Below are 25,029 nucleotides of genomic sequence, written 5' to 3' on the forward strand. Positions count from 1 at the left end.
CAATTGTGCGTAAGTGTCTCAAGCTTGCTTTGTAAAGTATGTTTTCTTCCAAAACGATTCAAAACACTCCAAAGAGTAAGATGCCTAAATCTAACGCTTTTTAAACGAATGCACTTTTATCTCCTTTTGACAGATGAGGAAAGATTTAACTTTGGGTGGAAAAGATCAATCCTTGGTGTTAATTTCATGGTCTGTTTCAAATTAATGAAGCATTGATCGGATAGCTTAAATGATGTTCTCTCAGGTGCTGAACAAACAACCACTTGGTTTTGGAAAACGAAATGTGTTGGCTAAATTACTACATGGAGGAACCCATCTGACTGAGGCTTTGTTTATACTGCCTTTGGGACTTTGAACATACCAAACCAAAACTGACAATACAAACATATAAAGAACGGTTGCAGGAACTGGGTGTGTCTAGTTCGATGAAAAGAAGGACTAGGGGTGACATGATAGCAGGCTTCCAATATCTCAGGGGCTGCCCCAAAGAAGAGGGAGTCAAGCTATTCTCCAAAGCACCTAAGGACAGGACAAGAAGCGATGGGTAGAAACTCATCAAGAAGAGAAGCAATCTAGAACTACAGAGGAATTTCCTGACAGTGAGAACAATTAACCAGTGGTACAACTTGCCTCCAGAAGTTGTGAATGCCAGGCCTGCAGCCACCTTTTCTTTTGGGTCTTTGGCCTGCCACACTTTCTATTATTCTTACTATGCATTCTCTATTGTGGGAAAATGGGAGGGGGGATTGTTCGGAGTTAGATGATATGTAGCCATAGCAAAATTCTTTCTAGAAAGCCAAGGTCATCCTTTGTCTCTGCACCTCTGCACCTGACCGGAACCGAATGGGTGGAACTGCCAGAATGGCAGTGGAAGATTGGATCGTGTGATGGACTTGTGGGTGTGTGTGGGGGGGCAGATCTTGAACTTTCAACTGGGTGAGGAAAATCAGGAAGCTTTCAGATTCGGGTTTCCCCAGATGTGCCAACACGGCTCTCTTAATAAAGTGGAACTTTGAGAAATACTTTGCCTCGGACTCTGATTTAATTTTGGATGCTATTTGGAACCCTGACAGTGGCATCCTTTTTCCTCTGCCAAACAGAAGTCCGGTTCACCCACCATAGAGTCTCCTCCTAGCATGGCATCCTTTTTCCTCTACCTGTCCTATCAAGTGCGGATTCGACTGACAACAGGGAGCTGAAGCAGAGGGATGAAAGAGCTACATGCAGTTCCAGAGTTGTGGGTTGCCGACCCCTGAACTAGATAAATACTTGACCAAAAATAAAAAGGCTCTCTAGCTAAAGACGTTGCAAGCTAGCTCTGAACTAGAAGGAATTAAAAGATTGAGGGTGGGATATTTCTGGTATTGTTCCTTCTTAGGAGTTGCCTTAAATTAAATTGAATGTACCGTGCCACTTTCATGGGGCAGAAAAATAGCAACATTCCTGTTCTAAAAAAGAACCACACTCCTTGGCATGCCTGGAAAGAAAACCCACATGCTGTTTCCCAGGGTTTGTTCAATCCCTAGAGTTTCACAGCTTGGCTAGTACCAATGTTTGGTAGATGTATTTGAAGACCTGTCTGCACCAAATCAATCTCCCAGTGTTGAAGGTTCCCAAAGCTGCTGCTCCATCCTGCTAACTACCAGGCATTTTCCTTACATCAGAAGCAAAGCGTATTTCCTCTTTTCATATATGACCATCTAGGGAGCCATGACATCACCTCTATATTTCAGACAAAGTAGATGAAAACAGGAGCAGCAGAGCAACTAGGGAGAGTGATGGAAAGAGGTCAGCTTTGGAGTTCAACCATACTATCACAAAAGTCACACCAAAATTCTTTGAGAAGAAGAAGAAGAAGAAGAAGAAGAAGAAGAAGAAGAAGAAGAAGAGGAGGAGGAGGAGGAGGAGGAGGAGGAGGAGGAGGAGGAGGAGGAGGAGGAGGAGGAGGAGGAGGGGAGGAGGAGGAGGAGGAAGAAGAAGAAGAAGGAGAAGAAGAAGAGGAGGAGGAAGAGGAGGAAGAGGAGGAGGAGGAAGGAGGAGAAGTAGAAGAAGAAGAGGAGGAGGAGGAAGAGGAGGAGGAAGAAGGAGGAGGAGGAGAAGGAGAAGGTGGAGAAAGAGGAGGAGAAGGAGAAGGAGGAGAAGAAGAAGAAAAAGAAGGAGGAGGAGGAGGAGGAGGTGGTGTGACCAAAGGGAACCAGTTACACAGATCAATTTTCAGGTCCTCCACTTCTAGATCATCTGATGTATTAACCCATCCATCACTTTGGGCATCACCCAATACTCCTTACAAAGCCTATTATTGTTTTTGGCCATTCACTCAATGGTTCAATTTCCACCAGTAAGTGATCTCGTGAGCTTTCTTTTGACTGACATCCTTTCTAGGAAAAAACTATGTTCCTAGAAGGTTTCATTCAACAAACAATGTTCCAAATAACACTCTTCCCAAACCAACATAGGCTGACTCTCTTTTGTGCTTCTATGCCTCCTCCTCCAGCAACATTATTCTCAATCTGGTTTCTTCCAAATCACTTGGGACCTACTGCACCCAGGAATCCTGAAGCCTGAATAGGGAATTCTGGCATCTCCAGTACCAGCAGATCACCCAACTAGAAGAAGACTTCTTTTGGGGGGGGAGGGGGAGATGGACTACTTACCCAAGTAATTGTTGCTCTTGGACATCTCTGTAATGTTGATTTTGGTGGCCCCTTCTGGAATTTCTACTATTTTGTGGTAGCCAAGGTTGGTCAGGCTGTGCTTGAAGACTCCCGAGATCACCCTGCAAGCTGTGTTGTCCCCTCCACAGATTCCACATTTGTCCACCACCTTATCGGAACCCAGGTAGTCATCGCAGCCAATACTCTGTCACGGAACAGGAAACAGAGAATCAAGAAGTCAATATATGGAACGCATCAGAACCGGTTTCAAGAAAGCAGAGTAAAACTCAGTTGTAGACCCATCTCCAGCTCAGAACATGTTTCTATTTCTGCATTTCAGAAGTCAGCATAAATGACTGTAGATCACTGTTTCTCCAAGTGTGGTCTGAGGATCTACGGGGGCTTCTGAGGGCCCCCCAAGCATGAAATCCAAATGATTTGCCAGCCTATGCTGAAATATAAATCCCATCAGACGCTTGCGAGAAGCCATAGCAGCAGTGAATGGTGTCAATTTAAAATTTAAATATGATAAATATTGTTACATTTAAGAACCATCTTGATATGAAGGCTACTTTTCACTGCTTCACTTCTCCAGAAAAGATTGGCTGCTCTACAAGCGTTTAAATATATAGTCAGTCTCAGCATCAGATAGTCACAACCAGAGTAAAGAGAAGCCCGTCCCACACTTAACAATGCTCATCTAAGGAGATGCGCAAACATTAGAAATTACTCCGCAGATCAAATAAATCGAATTCCGAACAAAAGGAAGAATGTCTCTTCCCCATTGGCTGGTGGTGGCTGGGAAACTGGAGTGAACATATTGAGGATTGGGGATGCGGTCATGCTTTGTCTTAATGGTTGTTTGGCTTGAGCTTTCATTTTGTTTATATTGTTGTTCGTTTAATATTATACTGCTTAACATTATATTTTGTAAACTACTCAGAGTCCATTGGGGAGGATAGCTATATTAAATTTGTCAAGCCAAGCCAAGCCAAGCCAAGCCAAACCAAATCAATACAACACAACTCAAGCCAAGCCAAGCCAACACAACACAAAACAACACAACGCAACTCAAGTCAAGTCAAGTCTACTCTACTCTAGTTTAGTCCAGCCAGTCTAGTCTAATCTAGTCTAGTCTAGTCAATACAATACAACACAATACAATGGCGCTTTTGTTAACGTTTCCTTTACTTGAAAGTTTTTTAGAAAGTCTTTCCTGATGGAATCCAATGAAATTACAACTGGGTCAATTTACTCCCCAAACCAAGCCAGACGCTGTTCACTCCCCCCCCCCCCCACTTCTCTAAGCAACGGAATTCACTAAGTTGTCATCGCTTCTTTTGAAAGTAGCCTCTCGGTTCTACTGAAAAAATAATAATAAATACTGGTATGACAACTATTCAGCTAGACATTGATACACAGTAGAAACTCTTTATTTTGCAGCCTTACTAGTAGCTTTCTCTTCCAAGGGCCCAAAGTAGGTATTTATAACTTTGATGAGTTATGGCAATTTGGGCCAGACACCTGTAATTGGTCCAAAACTGAATATCGCTTTGGCCAAAACAATTTTAGGGGTGAAGAGTAAAGCAATTTTTCTGGCAGGTTGGTTTTTTTTCTTTCTTTGTTGGTGTGTGATGGCTTTAAAGGCAGCTGCTCCAAGCAGCTCAACACTTAGGAATGTTTCTGAGAACGGAGAAAAAGTTCAGCCCACAGCACAACGGAGAAGCCGAGTCCGTGATGGATGACAGAGCTTTTGGGTTGTCTGTTTTCCTCCATCTTTCACGGGGATATATTGTGACCAGATGATAGGATAGGGGCAGGACAGGAAGAAGGCAGGGGGGAAAGGATGCAGGCCAAGATGGAAAGAGGTTAAAGGAGATGATTTTCCATCAAGGATTTTGGAGAGATTAAAGCCGCTTTTCTTTCTTTCTTTCTTTTTTTTGCGATGCATTATCTCTCAAGCTGGATCTTCTCTTCCAGCTGGGGGGAAGTGTTCAAAGGAATCTATTGCATCACTGTCCTTCCAAACAAAAGACTTCTCTTTCGCATTAGTACATTCTTGGTATCTAGGAATAACAGAATACCAGAGTTGGGTATTCCAAGGGACCTTGGAGAATAGAATAGTTGGAAGGGACCTTGGAGGTCTTCTAGTCCAACCCCTGCTTAGGCAGGAACCCTAAACCACTTCAGACAAATGGCTATCCAACCTCTTCTTAGAAACTTCCAGCGTTGGAGCATTCACAACTTCTGGAGGCAACTTCTGTTCCACTGATTAATTGTTCTCACTGTCAGGAAATTTCTCCTTAGTTCTAAGTTGCTTCTCTCCTTGATTAGTTTTCACCCATTGCTTCTTGTCCTACCCTCATGTGCTTTGGAGAATAGCTTGGCAAACAGCAAACTGGCCCTTTTTCACATTGATACAAAGTTCAGGTACTCAAAGTTCTATGATGCTCTTATGCAAGTCATTTGACCAGAATATTAGAATAGATGCATTGGAGAACAGCTTCCCAACCCATGCCACAAAAAAAGGATCCTCTTTATGGATTGGGTGGGGCACATTAATGACATAAGCCAATTGCAGTTTGGTCGAAGAGATCCCTATATTTTGATTCCCATGTACAAATGACGAACAAATGGGATTTATTGCATCAGGAGAAACCCTTGAATTCCAAATTAATTTCAGAAAGTTATGGAGGTTCAATTAATGTTGGTTTCACCTTGCCTGTCTTTCTGTTTTTCTGTTCCACAGATGTTTGTGTCATGTTTATATTGAATTTTGAAGGAAGGGGCTCCAGGAGGCCAAACAAAATGGGAAAGGAGTGAGTTGAGGTTGAGGATTGGCTCAACTTTCGCTAAGGAATCTGAAAAGAAATATAATAATAACACAAACTCTTTTGGGTTTTTTTTTTATATTTGCTCAGTCAAGTGATTCCAGAGAAACTCTGGGCATCCTTGGAAACTCATTAGCAACTTCCGTGTGAGATGAACAGTTGCGAACGAGCTGCCTCCCCAATCAACCAGGGGGTTGTTTGCCCTCCGCAAAGTACATTGGACGAATGAAAAATTAATCATCCTGGAATTTGTGCACCAAGATGCCTGTTCCACAGCTCCCCTAGCAAAAATGAAAATTCGGAATGAAAGTCCAGACCAAGAAGAGAAAGAAGAAAGAATAACATGGGATAGTGTTGGATAGAGACACAGATCTGAATATAGAGTAACAGAGTTGGAAAGGACCTTGGAGGTCTTCTAGTCCAACCCCCTGCTCAGGCAGGAAACCCTACACCACTTCAGGCAAATGGGTATCCAATTTCTTCTTAAAAACTTTCAGTGTTGGGGCATTCACAACTTCTGGAGGCAAGCTGTTCCACTGATTAATTGTTCTAACTGTCAGGAAATTCCTCCTTAGTTCTAAATTGCTTCTCTCCTTGATTAGTTTCCACCCATTGTTTCTTGTTCTACAGTCACGTGCCCTGGAGAATAGCTGGACTCCCTCTTCTCTGTGGCAGCCCCTGAGATATGCTATCATGTCATTTCCTAGTCCTTCTTTTCATCATCATCGTTTCAGTTCAGAATCCACGTGGGCAGGAGAGAACGGAATTCAGAGAAATGCATCACATCTGGCGAACAAGAAAATTTGCTTTTCTGCTCCCCCCCCTTATTCCTGGGTATTAAATCACTCTTAAAACAGCCAAGTTGCAGACAGTTACACAAAGAGCAGAAATGCCCTTCCACTGAATTTAAAAACATGACTTGTACATAACTCAGAACATTTGATCTCCTCATTTCCTATGGAGCCTGCACGGCTGGCATTTTGTACAGATTCCGCAACAGATAAGACGCATTGTGGTGTTCTCAGAGCAAAGACGACCATTTCCAGCCTCTAAATGGGAACCAGAAAAGTTTTCGTAACCACAACGGCAAAGAACATATTGCTGCATGCTGGCAAACAGCGAAGGCCCACTGGCTTCCTAACCCTAGCATAAGCCATGATGGAACGACGGTTTGTGGCTCTATGGTGGGAGGCTCTTACGTTGGTTGTGAGCCGCCCCGAGATGCGTTTTAAGGTGGGCAAGCTGACAAATCTTTTCAAACAAATAAATGAACCGCAGAAAGAGTAAGCCAAAAATAATGATGACCAAATATGCTGTGTTTATTAGCCCATTATACCCATAAACTAATCGAGATTTAGAACAAATTGACAGTGGACTGTAAAACCCAGTGAATGGATGATTTTTGCGGTGCCAAAACTTCATTGGGTGGAACATAAGAAAGACACAACTCCTGAGTCTTTACACTGCAAAGTATAAATAATCTGCAGTGAATTATCTGGAATTGCACATTTTCGTTCCCCCCACCCCCTCCTAACCAACACATCTTCTTGGAACAAAGCAAAGGCTACAAAGTCAAACGTGTTTTGCCAAAAAACCCAGCACACATCAGACGTCGGTTGGTCCATTCATTGGCTGTGAGCAATGTTCCCACAAACCCATTTTGAGAGATGCATGACTCCCCTCCCAGGAAAAGCTGTATTTCAATTCTTCAAAGAAGCACGGAGGCTCACCAAAAGTTTTGGGAAAGACGCAGCTGTGTGTGTGTGTGTGTGTGTGTGTGTGTGTTCCAGTTCCTCCGAGATCATGCCTTTTCAGCTTTCGCTTTAAATCCTCTTCTCCATCTCTTCCAGAAATCTAGCAGCAATATCCAGGCTTCCAATAGAAGAGGAGAGGGCTGGAGCCCAAGAGGTATACGCTGGGGAAATTTTGGGGCAGGCAACTGGCCATCGCATGCCCCTTTGCAGAGGACTTTCACACGGAAGTCTCCTGCTGACTCTCATCCTTGGGCTCCAAATTAGCACTTCGACCATTGTTCTTTTGAATGCTGCGGGAGAAGAAGAGAGGAAGCGATGGTCTCCCAAACTGCCATGGGGGTGTGATTCATAGAGACAGAGTCAGAGGAACGCACACATTTCATGCTGGGTACAGTGGAAAAAAGCCCTATTAAGTCGTAGTATAGGACGTTCCACCATAAACTTTGTGGAGGGCCCTGGCATCGTTGTCCAAAGCTTTTGCTGGGGGGATCCTTGGCCACTCCGTTCCCACACTGTGACCTCACACAATCACTGTTCCCAGAGGAGGGGCAGAGCTGCACAGACCTTGCTTTCAAGATTTCGCCAAGGGTAAAATACGAGGTGTCCTTACGACCACAAATGGGCTGTCTGTCGCTAAGGGTCTGGATAATGATTTATGAACTGACCAGCTGCTATGATGATGTCATGCTAGGAATGAGTCAGCAAGGTTTTTTGGGCTGATATCACTTTAAGAGCCTATAATAAGAAGAGGCCCTGTTGGGGCATACTCTCTTTCCACGTGTGCTTCCGTGCTGTAATTGCTGTTTGCTTGAGATCTGACTAAAGTACGTGTATGTATACATTCTTTGTAGATAAAATCACTATTTAAATACAAACCTCTGTTTACTGTCTTTGCTCCTGGGTTGTCTCACATAGTCACTCTGACACTAAGTGATGTAGTTGTTAAGCGAGCCACATGCAATTTTGCAATCCTTTTTTTCTTGAGGTTGTTAAGGAATTCTGACTTTGCTTGTCAGAAGCTGGCTGGGAAGGTGGGAAAAGGTGATCCCACAATCCAGCGACTCTTGTAAATGCATGTTGATTGATACTTTATCCATAAAATATTGAAATTTTTTTTTAAAAAGCCCATCGTTTATAATCTCTAGGTTTTATTTTTTTTCCACATTGACCTCTGGAAAGAGCCTTGCTTCCATCGGTAATCAAATAGCTTGAATCAGAGGTTAGAAATTCATATCTCACTTTCCGGGCAGCTGCTTATTTGCTGTCTCAAAAGCAGAAAAGTTTCCCTCTCATTGTGATCACCTTTGCTGCCACAAATCGAAACCTGGGGCTGCTCAAATCAGTAGAGAGGAATGAAATCTCTCTCCAGACCCTTGGGGAATATCCCAGAATGTGGGAAAGGAAAAATATATGGGGCTGGCGAGAGCCGTCTTATCTCCAAGCTGATATCTTCAAGCCAGGTGTAGTCAGCTACAGGCAAGGGCTGAAAATCCGCAAGTCCCAAATTGCATTTATTTACAGCTAGTGAGCAGAGAAGTAGCTACAAGAATAAAAATGGCCCATAAAAGCAGACCGAAATACAATAAGAGTGATAAAACCTCCCTGCCCAGCTGCCAGGTGGAATTTACAAGTGTAAGAAATCAACAAAAGGGAACAACCCAAGCAAAAATAGGGGAACAAAAATAGGTATAATCTGCGGGACGACAATTGCGGAGTCACAATGCAATTCCTACCCTTTGGAGCTGTGTGGGCAACACCATCCCTTCCATCTTGCAGAATTTCACCAGGGCAAACACCCACACCCACACACCCCTGATTCATCATCCCTGATATGGTTTGTCTTCCTCTGAGAGATTCTGAGCAACAGGGCAATGTTGACATTCTCTGGAAATGGTTTTGGGTGGGAAAAGGACTGTTGATAAAACTGCATTCAAGAAATTCCCCTCTCACTGATTTCCTTTCTTATCCCCCCCCCCCATTTCTCTCTCTCACACAGACACAATAACTCTTTCCCCGAAAATAGAATATTCTGTTTTCGAAACATACTGGCACAGTCTGCGATGTTTTGCTATAAGCAAAATGGAGGAGAATGAAAAAGAGAAGGAGTGGAAGAAAAAAGTGGAGAAACTAAAAGAGAAAAGAAAAAGCAGAGGAGAATGAGAAGAATAAGAAGAAAAGGAGGAGGAGATGGTAAAGAGGAAGGAAGGAAGGAAGGAAGGAAGGAAGGAAGGAAGGAAGGAAGGAAGGAAGGGGGATGTGATAAGACAGGAAGGAATGCAGAGGGGGAGGTGATAGAGAGGAAGGAAAGAAGGAAAGGAGAGAAGAGGGGGAGGTGATAGAGAGAAAGGAAGGAAGGAAGGAAGGGGGAGGTGATAGAGAGGAAGGAAGGGAGAGAAGAGGGGGAAGGAGAGGAAGGGGAGGAAGGGAAGGAAGGAAGGAAAAGGAAGGAGAAAGGGATGGAGGAGAAGATGGAGGAGAAGGTAAAAGTGGTAGAGGGAAGGAAGGAAGGAGGAAGGAAGGAAGGAAGGAAGGAAGGAAGGAAGGAAGGAGAAAGAGGTGGAGGAGAAGATGGAGAAGAAGGCGAAGGTGGTAGAGAGGAAGGAAGGTTTTCGTGCTGGAGCCCATCTTAGGGAATGTCTTCTGGCTAAAGAGAACTTCCCTGAAGATGGGTTTCAGCATGAGTCCGAAAGCTTGGAAGTCAAAACCTCTGCTCTGGGTGACCAACTCAGATTGGATCCTGCAAATTTTGGCAACGCTTAATGACCAGCAATCCAGGGAAAAGATACTTGTAATGCTGTATTTTCATGATCCACTGTTGTGATCTACTTAGTTGTCGCCAGTTAATGTCCCATTTCTGAGCGTAAGGACCTGGCATGAAACAGGGTATTTCATTTCTTCCAATTGTGCTACATACTATAATTCACAAGTAACTTTAGCTTTGTGCGATTGGCTTTTATTTTTTATTGATAAGGAAAAGTCCTCTTTCTAATCTTCCTGATACATCGGGAGACACGAATGACAGAACTCCAACGTGCCTTGAATTCTGAAACGGCGCCTCCTGACACACGCAGACATACATGTCAACTCGTGTGGGAAGTCTTGGCGTTGCCAATAAGCTCGCTCCGGCTTGACTTGCGATCCAAGTTCTCTCTTCCATGAAGCTAAAGCATTTGGCTGGGGTTCAAGGACAATTAGGCCGGGAACCGTCTTCTTCGAAGTGCGATGTCAAATCTCGTCTGAGATTACAGATTCCATATCTGTACCATAAACATCTGGTAGGCTGAGGGGTTCTGAGGCAGCTGTTCTTTCCTTCTGGTTGATAAAAAAAGTAGCAGGGCTTCCAACGTGAGGAGGAGGAGACACGCAAAGCGTTATTGGTAATGTTTTCTCTGCTGCCTCCAGATAACGGTGGTTCTTCAACATGAATGTTCCAAAGGGGCTTTCTCAAGAGACAACTGGACTTCCTTTGTTTTGTTTCTCTTGGAGACATTTCACTTCTCATCCAAGAGGCATCTTCAGTTCTGAAAACCAGAGATGGGATTCGACCAGTTCGGGCAAACTGATCAGATGGGAGCGAAGCAGGGGTGAAATCCAGCAGGTTCTGACAGGTTCTGGAGAAATTTTGGGTAGTTTGGAGAACTGGCAAATTCCACCTCTCGCTGGCCCCAGAGTGGGGTGGGAAAGGGGATTTTGCAGTATCCTTCCCCTGGAGTGGGGAGGGAATGCCACGCAAATCAACTGTGTTATCCCTCCAAAGAACCCCGGAAGTGAAGATTTCTTCAAACTGCGCAGGAGTGCAAATTGTGCAATCACCGAACCGGTTGTTAAACCGGGAGGATCCCATCACTGAGCAAAACGTCTCAAAAAGAGGAAAGTCCACTTGCCTTTTGAAAAAGCACCTTTGGGACAACCATCACCTGGATGACTGAGAATCTCCATAGACGTCTCCAACATGAATTTGGACGTGATGACCAAGCTGAGTCTGATGAGGGAGGGGTCAAACGCGCCATCAGTTTTGAGTCCCATCGTACCCACAAGAGATTTAACTCCAGTGCACCTTGAATTCTGTCGACTCTTATCTACCGCCTGTTTGCTTTGACCATTAGTAGTTCAGATTCTTGTAAAGAGCATAAACTTGCAATAAACCTTTATATTCATTTGAAGTGCCTGGACTTCCTTGATTTTTTCCATGCATTTTCAAGGTGGGCTGGACTTAGATCTCTGGTGGAGTCATAGGGTCCAAGACTAGTGGCACGTTTGACCCCTCTCTCACGCCCAGCCTGCCACTCTCCTACAAATCTCTCTCTAAAAGCATGTTCAACAAGGGATTTGGGAGCAGGTGGAAAAAGCATCTTCTGGTGTGAAGCCATCCCATCCTCACTTCTCTTCTATGATTGGTGGCACCTCTACCTTAAGTTCAATTCCTCTTTGGAGGCTCAACTGCTTCTAAGTGAAAAAAGATAATAAGGAGAGATTTATGGTGACCAGCATTTTCTCAGCTATGGAACAGGACGTCCAAAGAAGCTTGCTTTGTTCTTACCCTTGTTTTTGACCGATTTGGAAATAACTTTAAGTCTCCTGATCCATTCTTCCCAGCAAGAGTGAAGCCACTCTATTCGCAAATGCCTCTGATACCCGATTTCCCACCAAGTTCTTGAGAAAGTAAGGAACGGATCCAGGCGCACTGCCTGGAACCACTTAAAAGAAAGGTAGACTGTAAATGTCCCACATAAATAATATGTTGAAGAACCTTGGAAAACGGTCAAGGAAGGGCTTCTTGGAGGTATATCAAAACACAATTACTGGTCCTTTGAAAGGCAGATCGAACAGATGATCCCTTCTCCTTGAAGATGTATCAGATCCATGGCTTCCTTCAGATGGAATGGTGTGGCCTGCTGCCCTTGCGTTTCACAACCACTTAATAAATAACTTGTGGGAATGGAGGCAGCAAGTCCAAAGATCTACCCACACTAATGGAAGGAGGAGGACCCTGTTCAAAACCTGAGTCATTTCCTCCTTTCAGCTGCACCAGATGCCCATAATAACTTGGCAAAACAAAAAGCAACAAATTAAACTCAATTTTCTCCAGCACAGATTGGGACAAAAATGAGCAACCACAACAGAGCTTTAAGAATTAGAGGAGGATAGCTATAAATTCATCGGGATTGCAGCTAAAAAATATGGAGTTTTGGCTACGCTTTGGGTTTTTTTTTTGCTTTCCCCTCACTTTAGAAAGAGTTTATTTAAGCTTCCCAGTCTAATCTTCAGCAGGTACTCTATCTGGAGGCTTTTAAGAAATGCAACTTTTTATCTGTAGAAAAGGGGTTATAAACCACAAGCATCTGAAGTTTTTCAGAGTGTCCGGGCTCCTTGGAGAAATGTATATTCAGAATTATGTGAAGGCTCCTGGCTCATTGAAAAATTAGAATGGGCCAATTCTTGAAAAATCTCTTGAACTTCAAAATAGGCTCAAGATCCAATGTTGACCAACAGCAAATGTCTGCAAAGGTAATTCTGCCCATCCCCCATGCACACTCACCCACCCACCACAAATCTTTGCTGTGAATCATCCCTTCTCTGACACTTCAGTTGTCCTGAATGATGAATAGACGAGGACTTTTCCCTCTATAACGGTAGTTCTCAACCTTCCCAACGCCGTGATCCTTTAATACAGTTCCTCATGTTGTGGTGACCCCCAACCATAAAATTGGTGTCTCGGTTCCTAAGACCATGGAAAATATGTGTTTTCTGATGGTCTTAGGCGACCCCTGTGAAAGGGACGTTCGACCCCCAAAAGGGATCCCGACCCACAGGTTGAGAACCACTGCTCCATAAGATGCCAACAAGGTTGGAACATTTAAATCAAGCAGACATTGATGACAAGTTGGCCTTCACTTGACAAGGGTCCTGTCTTAGTATTCAAGTGGGCATACTCAAGTTTCTTTTCGAAATAGGAATTCCTAGAGAAGCTATTTCTTCTATCATCCATCCATCCATCTATTATCTATCTATCTATCTATCTATCTATCTATCTATCTATCTATCTATCTATCTATCCAGTGCTCCAACACTGAAAGTTTTTATGAAGATGTTGGATAACGATTTGTCTGAATTGGTGTAGGGTTTCCTGCCTGAGCAGGGGGTTGAACTAGAAGACCTCCAAGGTCCCTTCCAACTCTGTTATTCTATTCTATTCTATTCTATTCTATTCTATTCTATTCTATTCTATTCTATTCTATTCTATTCTATTCTATCATCTATCTATCTATCTATCATCTATCTATCATCTATCTATCATCTATCTATCTATCTATCTATCTATCTATCTATCTATATATATATATATATATATATATATACCTATCTATCATCTATCTATCTATCATATCTATCATATCTCTCTATCTATCCATCTCTATCTATCTCTCCACCCATCCATCATCCATCCATCATGGCTGCCCATCTATCCAGGAAAAATCTGGCTAATGAATCTATGGATATTCCCAGATTAAGCAAGCTCTGCAATATTACAATAGATGTAAACCTCTCCATTCAGTGGAAGGTAAATTTCCAGACTTGACCTGCTCAAGTGTGGAGAGCCAGATTGTCTGGATTTGACCCAATCTGGGACAAATCGTATTGTGTGATTGTCTATGTTTCGTTTGAGTCACAGTGTGCTGAGCCCCAGGGAACATACTCCCAAATTAAGGAACAACGTGTCTATATAGGAGAAGACTCATGAAATGCTTTCTCCTTGGACAACTGGCTCAAGCTTATGAATTTTGGGAGACATGCAGAAAAGTAGAGGGATTCAGCCCCATCTCGGTCCCTTGTCTTGGGTAATGCAAATTTGGCTTAAATAGATTGGATGTAACTCTATTTAAAGAAAAATACGAGAATCTGGGTGTGTATTGAAGAGTTTAATCCAAATTCACTGAATTCGGCTGAAAGATTGCCAACAGGTTTTTGAAAGAATCGTGAATGATGATTTTCATGTGTTTTATATTATCCTACAGTTTCACACTTCCAAGAATACCAGAGTCAGTGTTTTTCATATTTAAAAAGCCCTGTGTTTCTGTGTGTGTGTGTGTGTTTAAGGGGAAAAAAGGAAAGGATTTCAATTGCCCTCTTTAATTTCTTTCCTTCCCTTTCTTTCAAAGGTTGAGAATTTAAATTGTTTTTATGCTACTCTGTTGTATGATTGTAATAAAGATTTGATTGAAGTCTTGATTTGAGTCAAATTCTTCTGCTTTGGATTGCACATCAAAAGCTAACAACAGAGTTGAAATATTACTGATTTTAAAATTGATATCCTGGAAGAAGAGGGAAAGGAAAGCTCTGGAAAAATGCATGGAAATTAGAAATCTAACTTCCATAATAAAAACCACTACATATCACCAGTTAGGAACTCCAATTATTTAATTCATTTCCTATCCCTATGAGGGTAATATTTGGGGTCGGAACTGGGGTAGGACACCATCTGAATGACATTCTCGGCTTCCCTTGGTTGGCAAACTGGCTCTAAAGCCCTGTGAAGTGGTATATAAGTCTAAGGGCTATTGCTATTCAAACCCATTGTTTGCAGAAGCCATGCTTAGCGTAATGCATCATTTGCCCAGATTTGGGTTACAGAAGGCCACAAGTCAAATGCCCAAAGTTGGGAGGTTCTTGATCCTAAGAAGAACATAAGGGACTCAGACATCAGGTCCATCAGCAAAATTATTTGGTTTTTGTCTTTTATCTTTGCCATTAAAAAAAAAAAAAACCTCCTTTCTTAGGATATGTTCGCAACCAGCCAAGCAGCCTAGAGAGGTAGCTAAAGAACAGGGATCAGCAAAAGAAACAGCCTTTTTTAACAGAACAGCCTGTGAAAGCAAGACCACAGTGTAACCTCTGTGCCAAAAAAAGTCTGCGGTGCCAAGAATGAAAGAAAATGAGACATTTCAAACCACAAATTGGAAGGTATCATGAATTTCAAAGGAATTCAGAGGCCTGAGTATAAACAGAGCTGCTTTTAATTGCTCGAAGCGCTGGATGGAGGTATATTTTCCCCCCTCTAGCTGAGAGTGGCCACATTTCCCTTTTCAAAAGAAAGGCACAGTCCCCGGGATTCTCTATCACCCACGTGCCCAAGTCAATTCCTTGGAGAAAGGAATGAAACCCTTTCACCTGACATATTCTCAGAACTCGCCTCCTTGTGAGCCACGACCATCTCCCGAGGTCGGAGAAGGTCAATATAGGGGCCCTTGCTTGACCAGGGGGTTGGACTAGAAGACCTCCAAGGTCCCTTCCAACTCTGTTATTCTATTCTATTCCATTCAACATTTTAATTCTAGGTTGGATCTTTTTTTGATAAAAGAGATCCTGACAGTGAGAGCAAGGAATCGGTGCAAAAGCTTACCTCCAAAAGTTGTGGGTGTTCCCACACCGGAGGTTTTCAAGGAGAGATTGAAGAGCCATTGGCCCAGAATGGTTTAGTGCAGGGGTCACCAACCTTTCGGACCTCAGGGATGACTAAATTCATAATTTTAAATCCCGTGGACCACTAATATGATCTGCCTAATGACCGGCTGGGTGGGCGTGCCTACGTGGTCATGTGACTGGGTGGGCATGGCCAACTTGATGTCACTCACATCGAGGGGCGCATCGCCGGCCTCTCCTCACCCCTCCCCTCCCAGCCACTCTTCGCCTGCCCACCCGGGCTCCTTAGGGCCCCAACAGGAAGCAGTTGCTGGAGCTAAGCAGCCCCCATGAGAAAGAGTTGGCAAAAGAGCTCAGTTCAAATTGGATCTGACTGAGAAGGGGGCTCAGCAGAAGCACCTCACTGAGGACTAGGAGCAGGGAAGACCTGTGGGAGTGCAAGGCCAGGTACCGCCACCTGGTGGCTCAGCGGGCTGAGATGGTCAGCCAGTTCCAGGCCACGATGCAGTCCCACTGGAATGAGGCCCTCCGGCTCTTCACCACCAGCAGCGCTTACCTCCAGCCTTCGCCCAAAGCCCCCCACCAGGAGGCTGAAGCAGACCCCAAGTCAGAATTTATGTCCCCCTCTCACCCACACAAAAAGACCCCAAAGTCTCTGCAGCAACACAAATGTCCACTGCACGTATCCATCCCAAGGGATTTAGTTTGAGGAGCCCTGATTTAGTGCAATATAAAAAATGCAAATAATTTTTCTGCGGACCACCAAAATTTTCTCGCAGACCACCAGTGGTCCACGGACCACCAGTTGGTGAACGCTGGTTTCGTGTCTCCTGCTCAAGGCAAAAGTGAACGGCATTTTAGCGACTGGCAGAAGCAGCCCAGGAATCCTCCTCCTCCTCCTCCTCCTCCTCCATCCGACACTTTGAAAATGAATTCAGCCAGGGCTTTAATCCCGCCAGGGGCCAACCTCCTTCCAGGGCAAAATACCTTCCTGGACTGAGCCAAATGGATTAATCTGCCTGTCGTGAAGACGCAGACTGCTGTGTGGCTCGGGAAGTGAAAATGATCTGGCAGCATCCAGCCAAATGCTCGGAGGCAGAGCGAGGAGAGAGGCTTGGCTTACTGCACCAGCCGAAAAGGAAGCTTCAGGAAGCTCAATAAACATCCTGGAAAACTTCTGGCCAGCCTAACCCAAAGCATACCTTGAGAGAGAAAAAAACTCCTTTTTTCCTTCTTCTGTGGACCCAGTTTCTCTGCTACTGTGGTTTTAAAACAGACCTCAAGACATACAGCGGTCTCCCAAAGGCCATTGCTGCAATCCATTACTGGTTTTTTTTGGGGGGGGTGTCTGTGTGACCCCAAGAATTCACATAAATAGCAGGCTATTGGAAGGGACCTTGGAGGTCTTCTAGTCCAACCCCTTGTTTGAGCAGGAGATCTTATACTATTCCAGACCAATGGCTGTCCAATCTCTGGTGGCGCACCCACAATTTCTGGAGGCAAGAGGTTCTTCTTTCTTTTCTTTCTTTCTTTCTTTCTTTCTTTCTTTCTTTCTTTCTTTCTTTCTTTCTCCCTCCCTCCCTCCCTCCCTCCCTCCCTCTCTCTCTCTCTCTCTCTCTTGAAATGCCAATCTTTGGGAAGGGGAAACAAGCCCTGACACACACCCCAAACCCCTCCCCCCGCAATTCCCGTAGCCTTGCTGTCAAGGAAAGGTGCGTTGGGTGTTTGAACGCAGCATCTTCCTTGGGATGCTCACTTCGTTAAAACTTCACGCCAGACCTTTAGTACGGAGCCCCCACAGAGCAATTTCCTACCTCCGGGCTGGTCAACAAACCGAGTGACTCGATGAGCAAAAAAACTGGAAAAGTCTAAAAAAAAATTCCTAAATGGGGTGGAGGGGAATAAGACGCCGATCAACGCGCGACTTCTCCTGCAACTACCAGAAGGCAGAGAGGAGAGGTAACGAGATAAAAGTAGAAACGCGCATCCCACGCGCGCGCACGCACACCCCTGCCCAAGCTCGGTTGAAAGCAAGCGCAAAACGCCCCACTCGTGCCGGTGTGGCTGGTGGACAACCACACTTTTGTGCCACCACGGGCCAAAGTGGCAACACTTGCGCCAATTCGCCTCCCTCTTTCCTAAGGTCCTTGAGCGCAGCCATTGCTCAACGGGCTCTGCGCGGACAGGTGCGCCTTTCCCACAGGTAAAGGTAAGGCGAGAGCGCCAGGTTGAGGAAGAGAAGAGACTCCCGATGCCTTCAGCTTACCTGGTCTTTGGGGGTCGCAGACGTCGCGGCTTGGAAGCAGAACATCCCCAAGAGCAGGTAACGGGTAACCATGATCGCCCCGCGCTTTCAACTCCCTTCAAGCCAGAATCTGTTTCCTTTTTTTTTCCCCACGCCCGGAAGGTTTAAGCGCTCACAGATGTGGCGAGGGTCTCCAAAAGTCTCCAAATCCTACATTTCTGGGTCTCCTCGGGGCGAGTTCAGTCTCCCAGACCCGGTGTTGGTTTTTTTTCCGGGCGCGCCCCCTAACTCCTGGTAACTCCGCGCTCAGCCGCTGCGCTCCAAAGACAAGGAGTAAATTGATCTTTTCGTGTAATAACGTCTTCCGATTCGGGAGAGGGCTTGACGGCTACCCCGAGCTGGGGGAAAGGGGTGTGTGTGTGTGTGTGTGTGTGTGTGTGTGTGTGTGTGTGTGTCATTAGTGTGAAGCAAAGGAGGGGGAGAGAGAACTACACGGGCAATGACAAATCCCTCCATCTGCTCCAATTTATGATTTTTTTTTTAAGAAGCTACGGCAACGGATTTCCCTCCCCTCCCTGCCTCTTTTACTAGGAACCGTGCCAGGGTCTTATTTGCTAACTGTGGGCAGGCATGGCTGGGTCTGAAAAGGCCTTGGGGCACCTTGGGGGCATGTTTTGAAACTCCTTCGATGTCTCTCTTCTTTTAAAAGAAAAAGAAAAAGAGGGGAAAAATATTAGCCAAATTTATACAGCCGCCCATCTAGCCCAAAGAGACTCTGGGCCGCACACTGGGTAAAAACCACAAAAAACGACCTATTTTTTAAAATGGTTTTTTTAAAAATCTACATTAAGGAATAAATGGTATGGTGTTGTTGTTTTTTTAAAGGAATGTGTAAACCTGTAGGAAGAGAGGATAAAAATGGCCAGCTCCAGCTCTGGAATCTGTAGAAAAGAACAAACTGTCTTGATTGAAAATTGGTCCGTGATCCAAACTTTATAAATGGCCTGAAAACTTAATTCTCTACAGGAAATTTCTTTCTTGCAAGACTGTTTCCTGACTATTCTGCTTGGATGCTGTAATTTCCTGGCATGGGGAAAGTTGTGAAATTTGGCCCATTGGCTACCCATCTCACCTTCTTACTTTCCTGGAAGTAAGAGGGCAAAAAAAAAAACCACCAGAGGTTAAAAAAATGGATGGAAACTGACTTGAACCTTGCCTGTTTTGGAAAAAAAAAAGGCGCAATTGATAGGGAAAGTGATTTGGCTTTGTCTCCTCCAGTCCTTGTCCATAGCTTGAAGGTTCAAATGTACTCCCATGATAACCAACACCAGCCCTACAAGGTAGTCCAGACCAAGAAATAGATGAGGCCTACCATTACTTTATCGGCTTTGGTGAGGACCTTCTTCCTTCTCTCTATCAATATCCTGCAACACAGGAGTTGATATTTCTAATGTTTTACCTTCTCCCTCTTTTCTAACTTTATACCATAATTTTAAAGAAATCAATCCAGATTGCTTTCTTATCCCTCTGATGAAAAATTGTCTCCATATTGTTGGAATAAATTCTCCTATTTTGGAATCAGATTACATTCCTCTGAGTAGAATGAAATCGATAATTATAATATAAAAATGAGATTGTAGCATGAGCCAAAAATTATGGCTGCCGACACCCTCGCTCCAATAGCATCATTTAGCTTAGACAATTTGGTTTCTCCCTCTAGATTTCCATAGTGCTGGCATATGAATTCAGATCGAATCAAATATCTTTATCATAGTCTTTGACCAGCTTTTATAATAGGGAAAGAGATATCATTTTGTGCATCAATTCATTATCAGGGGGGAAATCCAATAAGACAATAAAACAACTTATTTAATTAAAAAGTTTTGAGCGGTTGTATGACATGATGTAGATATTTGGCCAAAGGGCATGTGAGTGTAGAGTTAGGATCCCCAATAAAGTAATAAACATAAAATTGATCAACCCTCAAATCTAGAGATGATCAGGGAGATCGAATCATATATAAACATAAATAAAATCCACTGAATGAAGTAGAATCCTAAGTCGACCAGGAGAAAAAAAAGTTTTAAAAAAGGCAAAATGGGAAAAAAAAGGTATCAGACAATGCCTTTCTCGCATCAAAATCGGTTAGAAAATTGGTAGTCCCAAATGGCACTGTGTTCAACATACGTAGTCCTCAGTTTACAACAGTCAAGGCTATGGTTTCCCCAGTTGCAATGGATGGCTGTGAAGGTTGGATCATAAGGAAGGCTGAGCACCAAAGAATGGAGGCCTTTGAACTCTGGTGCTGGAAAAGACTCCTGTGAGTCCCTTGGACTGCAAGGCGATCCAACCAGTCAGTCCTACTGGAGATCAACCCTGACTGCTCTTTAGAAGGCCACATCCTGAAGAGGAAACTCAAATACCTTGGCCACCTAAGGAGAAGGAAGGACTCCCTGGAGAAGAGCCTCATGCTGGGAACGATGGAGGGCAAAAGAAGAAGAAGGGGATGACAGAGAAGGAGGTGGCTGGATGGAGTCACCAAAGCAGCCGGCATGAGCTTGAATGGACTCCAGAGGATGGTAGAAGAGAGGAAGGCCTGGAGGAATATGGTCCATGGGGTCGCGATGGGTCGGACACGACTTCGCATCTAACAACAAGAACAACAATTTGCAACAGTTCATTTAGTGACCATTTGAAGTTACAATGGCGCTGAAAAATGTGACTCATGGTCATTTTTCACACTTATGACCGTTGCGTTACCCCATGGTGATGAATTTCCAACCTGGTTGGTGAATCTTAGATATGAGCAACCAAAAACTAGTGGAACTTCTGGAAGAGATCCAGAAGAAGACAAAAGAACTTCTTCAAGATGCCTCCAACACATATTGAGCTTTTTTAAAAAAAAAATAGTATTCCTTTAATACATTTTTTTAAAAAAAAAAACCTGATTAGCACCATTTCAGGCCCATATGACAAAGGTCGAGAGTTCAAAGGATTCATGGCTGTTGTAGAATTTCCGTGTGAATCACCGTCTGGTGCAAAATGACCACAGGTGGATGGAGACCACTTGGGATTTTCCCTTTGCAACCCCTTCACATTTCAGCTGACTGTACTTCAGGAAACTCAAAGTTTAGCCAACAGATTGCTCATGCTTTTTGAGAGAAGATTTGTACATGGAGTTGCTTTCTTGGATCCAAGAGTCTTGTAGAATGTTAAGATCTCTTCCCTTCAAGATGAATTCCTGAGAATTTCCCATGGGGTGGGAGGGGGGAGCCTCGCAAATCCCAAGAACACCCGTTTCCTCTTGCAGGTGAGTTGTTGTTTTTCCCCACCTTTCTGCTCCACAGATTGTTGTAATCCTTCCAATTTGCAAACCGACTACCGCCATTGACTGGAAATAATTATTCCTCTATCTGTACTACTCAACAGCACAAGGGCATTTGGGAGTGGGCAGATGTTTTGATCCAGCTTGTTTATTTATGTTAGATGGTTTATTCTTTCCATATGTCTCCAAATTTGATGGAATCCCCATCTAAACTCATTACAGAGGCTAAGGTCTCTGGTCCATCTAGAGATGAACCCACTGAAGCAGAGGTGGGTTGTTCCTGGTTCGGAAAAAATGGTAGTAGTAATTGGGCCTAATTCACAGAGATAAAATAAATCCATAATTGCATTGCCTATTAAAATTAAGAATTATGCATACTTTCAGATCTGCTGTTGGCAACGTCCCGCCGGACTGCATCAGAATTCCAGTGCGACCAAGACAAAAACACCTTCTCATATATCCTACTTAAAAGTTATTTTTCTCTAGTTCATAAATAAGGACAACCAGCCCTACTTACTTAGACTATTACAGCAAAAATCAGCCAGCGTGAGCGAGCATCTACAAGGTTGCCATCTAGAATTATTTTTCTACATGTAGCCATTTCATTTTGCATCCATAATGCAAAAGAGCTGCCATCTATTTTGATGAATATGCCACGAAGAATAATATTTAATTTCCAGGTTAGTTTATTATCCATTTATGTGAGAAACGCTGGCCTTCTGGAATCTCATTATAGCAAATGCAGTTGAGAGGAATTGCAGGACCGCACATAACAGCCAAGTGAAGCATTAGGCTACAATTCGCAGGATTGATTGAAATCAAGATTATACTTTGCACAGCTGGTGCAAAAAGAACAGCAATTCTTTTTTTTTTTTGTTCCAAAAGGAAACATTAAAAACCTCAAAAAAGAAATAGCATTCCTGAGGCACTCCCAGTACAGTGCATGGGCCCCGAAGAAAACAAATATTGTTTTTATATTACCAATATATTAAGGCACCATCTCCAGGACTATTTATTCATCAAATCCAGGAATTAAGCCAGATTTTGTTCCAAAATCTAGCATTTTCTGCCCTTCGTGGAGTCAAATCCAAACAACGCTAAGCTACGGGTCATGGAAATCTGAACTTTGAATTCGGGGGAATGTAAGGGGTTAAAATTATGGCTGGAAATATTTTTTTAAAAAAATGGATAGCTTTCCATGCCAATCATTCTTTGGTGAGTTAAGAAGCAGCAACATTTCAAAGGTAAATGTCTCTTGGTTGAGAAGTGATATTTCTTTCTCTCTCTGGACATCAGCATATTTTCAGTTTCTTTTACACGTCTATTCTTTGACTGTCAACTGTACAAGAATGAGGTAGACCAATTTCTTGGGTCATATATTAGATCCGTGATGGCAAACCTATGGCATGAGTGCCACGTGAAGCTTTCAGCTCCAGTGAGGATGTGTGTGATGGCCAACTGATTTTCGGCCTTCCGGGGGGCTGGGTTTTATCCTGCATTTTGATATAGCCTGCAAGGAACCATTAAATTCTAATCCGGTTTCTTTTAGAGAACATTGTCCTAAGTTGGGTTTTCACCTTTAGCCACCTGGATCTCTTGCAGGTTGGACATTTCCCTTCCTGAAATCTTACTTCTTATAACCCTGAATTTAAATGTGAGCTTCTGAATGTTTCATAAAAAGGAAAATAAAAAGACCAAGCACAGCCAAAGGTACAGGCCGTGCCTCCCACTCACGCTGAAATGCACAGGTCCAAAACCATATGAAAAGTAAGCTATCTTATGACATGTACTTAATAACGTAACCACAATTAAGTTGTGTCAAGTATGGGCACCATGAATCATGGCAGAAACCAGGAAACCGAAAGAGAAAACAGCACAGGCACTGCACAACTGGTGCAAATTAGAGCCGTGACTCCGATGCCAGAACAAACGCTCAGGATGACCCTTGTTTCAATTAGCAAAGGAAACATCGCCGGAATAATGAATCCAAAGACTATAGCAAAAAGAAAACAGAAAATCACTCGATCGGAGGCTGAGATTCGGAATAGTTTCTCTAAGAAATTAAGGCTTGTCATGCAGTGGGCACTTCCCCTCCTTCCTTTTAAATAATGGTTCTGTGAAAATGCAAAGTTGGATGTTTGACTCAATGGATCCTTTGGGGGTGTTGCTTTTTTTAAAGGATGATTTATAAACACAACGCTTGGGAAATAATATACCCGAATTGATCAATAACAGGTTTTCTCTGTTCTTATTTTTACAGAGGATTAAGGGCCAACAAACCAGTTTTTAACTGCTTCCCTTGTCCATGAGGATGAAATTCTACACACCTTATGCCAAAAACATTACTAAGGCTTGCTTATGTCTACACCACCCATTAATTCTCCACCGTCATTCTGGGTTAAATGACAGTTTATTGAATAAGCCATATACGTGGAGTTGCAAACCGCAATGACCTGGTTGCTACAAACCTCCAGCCACCTAACAGTATGGTTTAATGTTGCACATGAACTCAACCCTGACATTGTGAGGTTGACTGGAAGAATACTCCCAAGGCTGTTTTTCATTCATGGAACTCTTTCCAGAGAGGTATTCCTGGTTACATGCTCTTTAGCCTCTAAGATATGGCTGACCTATGATGTGATAGGTACAACAGAACATGGAACATAAAATGACAGGGTTGGAAGGGACCTTGGAGGTCTTCTAGTCCAACCCATTGCTCAAGCAGGAAACCCTATACCATCCCCAGACAAATGGCTCTCCAATCTCTTCTTTAAAAATCTCTATTGATGGAGCACCCACAACTTATGGAAACAAGCCGTTTCACTGATTAATTTAACCCCAAGTTAAACATGTTGCCAGACTGAATTGCTCAAGGATCTGAAGGCCCCTCAACTCTCCAAGAAATTCTTGACTTCAACATTTCAAGAAGAAGCTGAATAATTTAGGGATGGATTGGCCATTTTTCATGGATGGGAACCCAAAGGTGAAGTACGTTCGCCATACTTTTCTTTTATCTCGCTTTAGGGTCTAGAACAAGAATCTTAGTTTGACACAGATTCTAATCAATAGTAAATTATCTGCCAGATACAATGCATTCTGCTTTAAGAACCAAGATCCCACATCTGTTTTTCAGCTGTTGTTTCCTTCAACAGAAATTATAGGTGACACCAGCTTTTCTGAATGTGTTTCTTCTTAACTTGCAAACTGCAATTCTTGCAAATCAGGCCAGCCGATTTATTTTGCGATACAGATCAACAGCGAAAGGTTTTTATTTGGTCTGGGTTTTTTTTTTAATTAAATGCCACCTTTGGGGTTTCTGCATCCTCGCTGACTTTTGGAAGCGGGGAAAAAAATGAAAAAGAGATATCTGTACCTGCCCACAAACAAAGGACAGATTTTCAGGACCTAGGACAGAGCCTGGAGACCAGCTGACTTGGAAGACTTCAACTCTTATCTAGCGGGTAGGTAGGGGGCTCTTTGTGTCTAGGACACCCTTCTCCAATCAGCTGTCATCTAGGTTCATTGAGGTTGGCCTGTCCAAACTTTAAGGATCATTCTCCCGTTGACGCTCTACCCCGCTTAGATTTCATTGCTGGGACCTCCTGTGTTTCTTAGCCCTGTTATGGGCAGTTTTTTCCCTCTGGAGGCCAATCCATCAGCCGAAGCAACTCTGCATGAATTATATTGATCCCAGGGTGGGAATTTTCTTTACTTCACCATACGACCTCACGCAGCTCTGCATGTTTGTTGTTGTTCTACATAGTCATGATCTTTTAGCCATTCAACGCACAAAAAAGAT

The 25,029-nt window shown here is 43.5% G+C and overlaps 1 protein-coding gene across 7 annotated transcripts in view; it reads right to left on the bottom strand.

Annotated features, from left to right (window-relative positions):
- The window catches only part of THSD4 (thrombospondin type 1 domain containing 4), a 145,771-nt gene that overhangs the window by 39,280 nt on the left and 81,462 nt on the right, over nucleotides 1-25,029 (bottom strand). For 6 of the 7 annotated variants that reach the window (XM_081964693.1, XM_081964692.1, XM_081964694.1 and 3 more), the window contains exon 8: nucleotides 2,655-2,859. In XM_081964693.1, the coding sequence (XP_081820819.1) occupies nucleotides 2,655-2,859 (205 nt within the window). Of the gene's footprint in view, nucleotides 1-2,654; nucleotides 2,860-17,926; nucleotides 18,409-25,029 lie in introns of those variants that run through there. The other variant, XM_081964696.1, reaches the window with a different exon arrangement.

This window comes from Natrix helvetica (assembly GCF_964273705.1).
Source record: "Natrix helvetica genome assembly, chromosome: 12".
Taxonomy (NCBI): Eukaryota; Metazoa; Chordata; class Lepidosauria; order Squamata; family Natricidae; genus Natrix; species Natrix helvetica.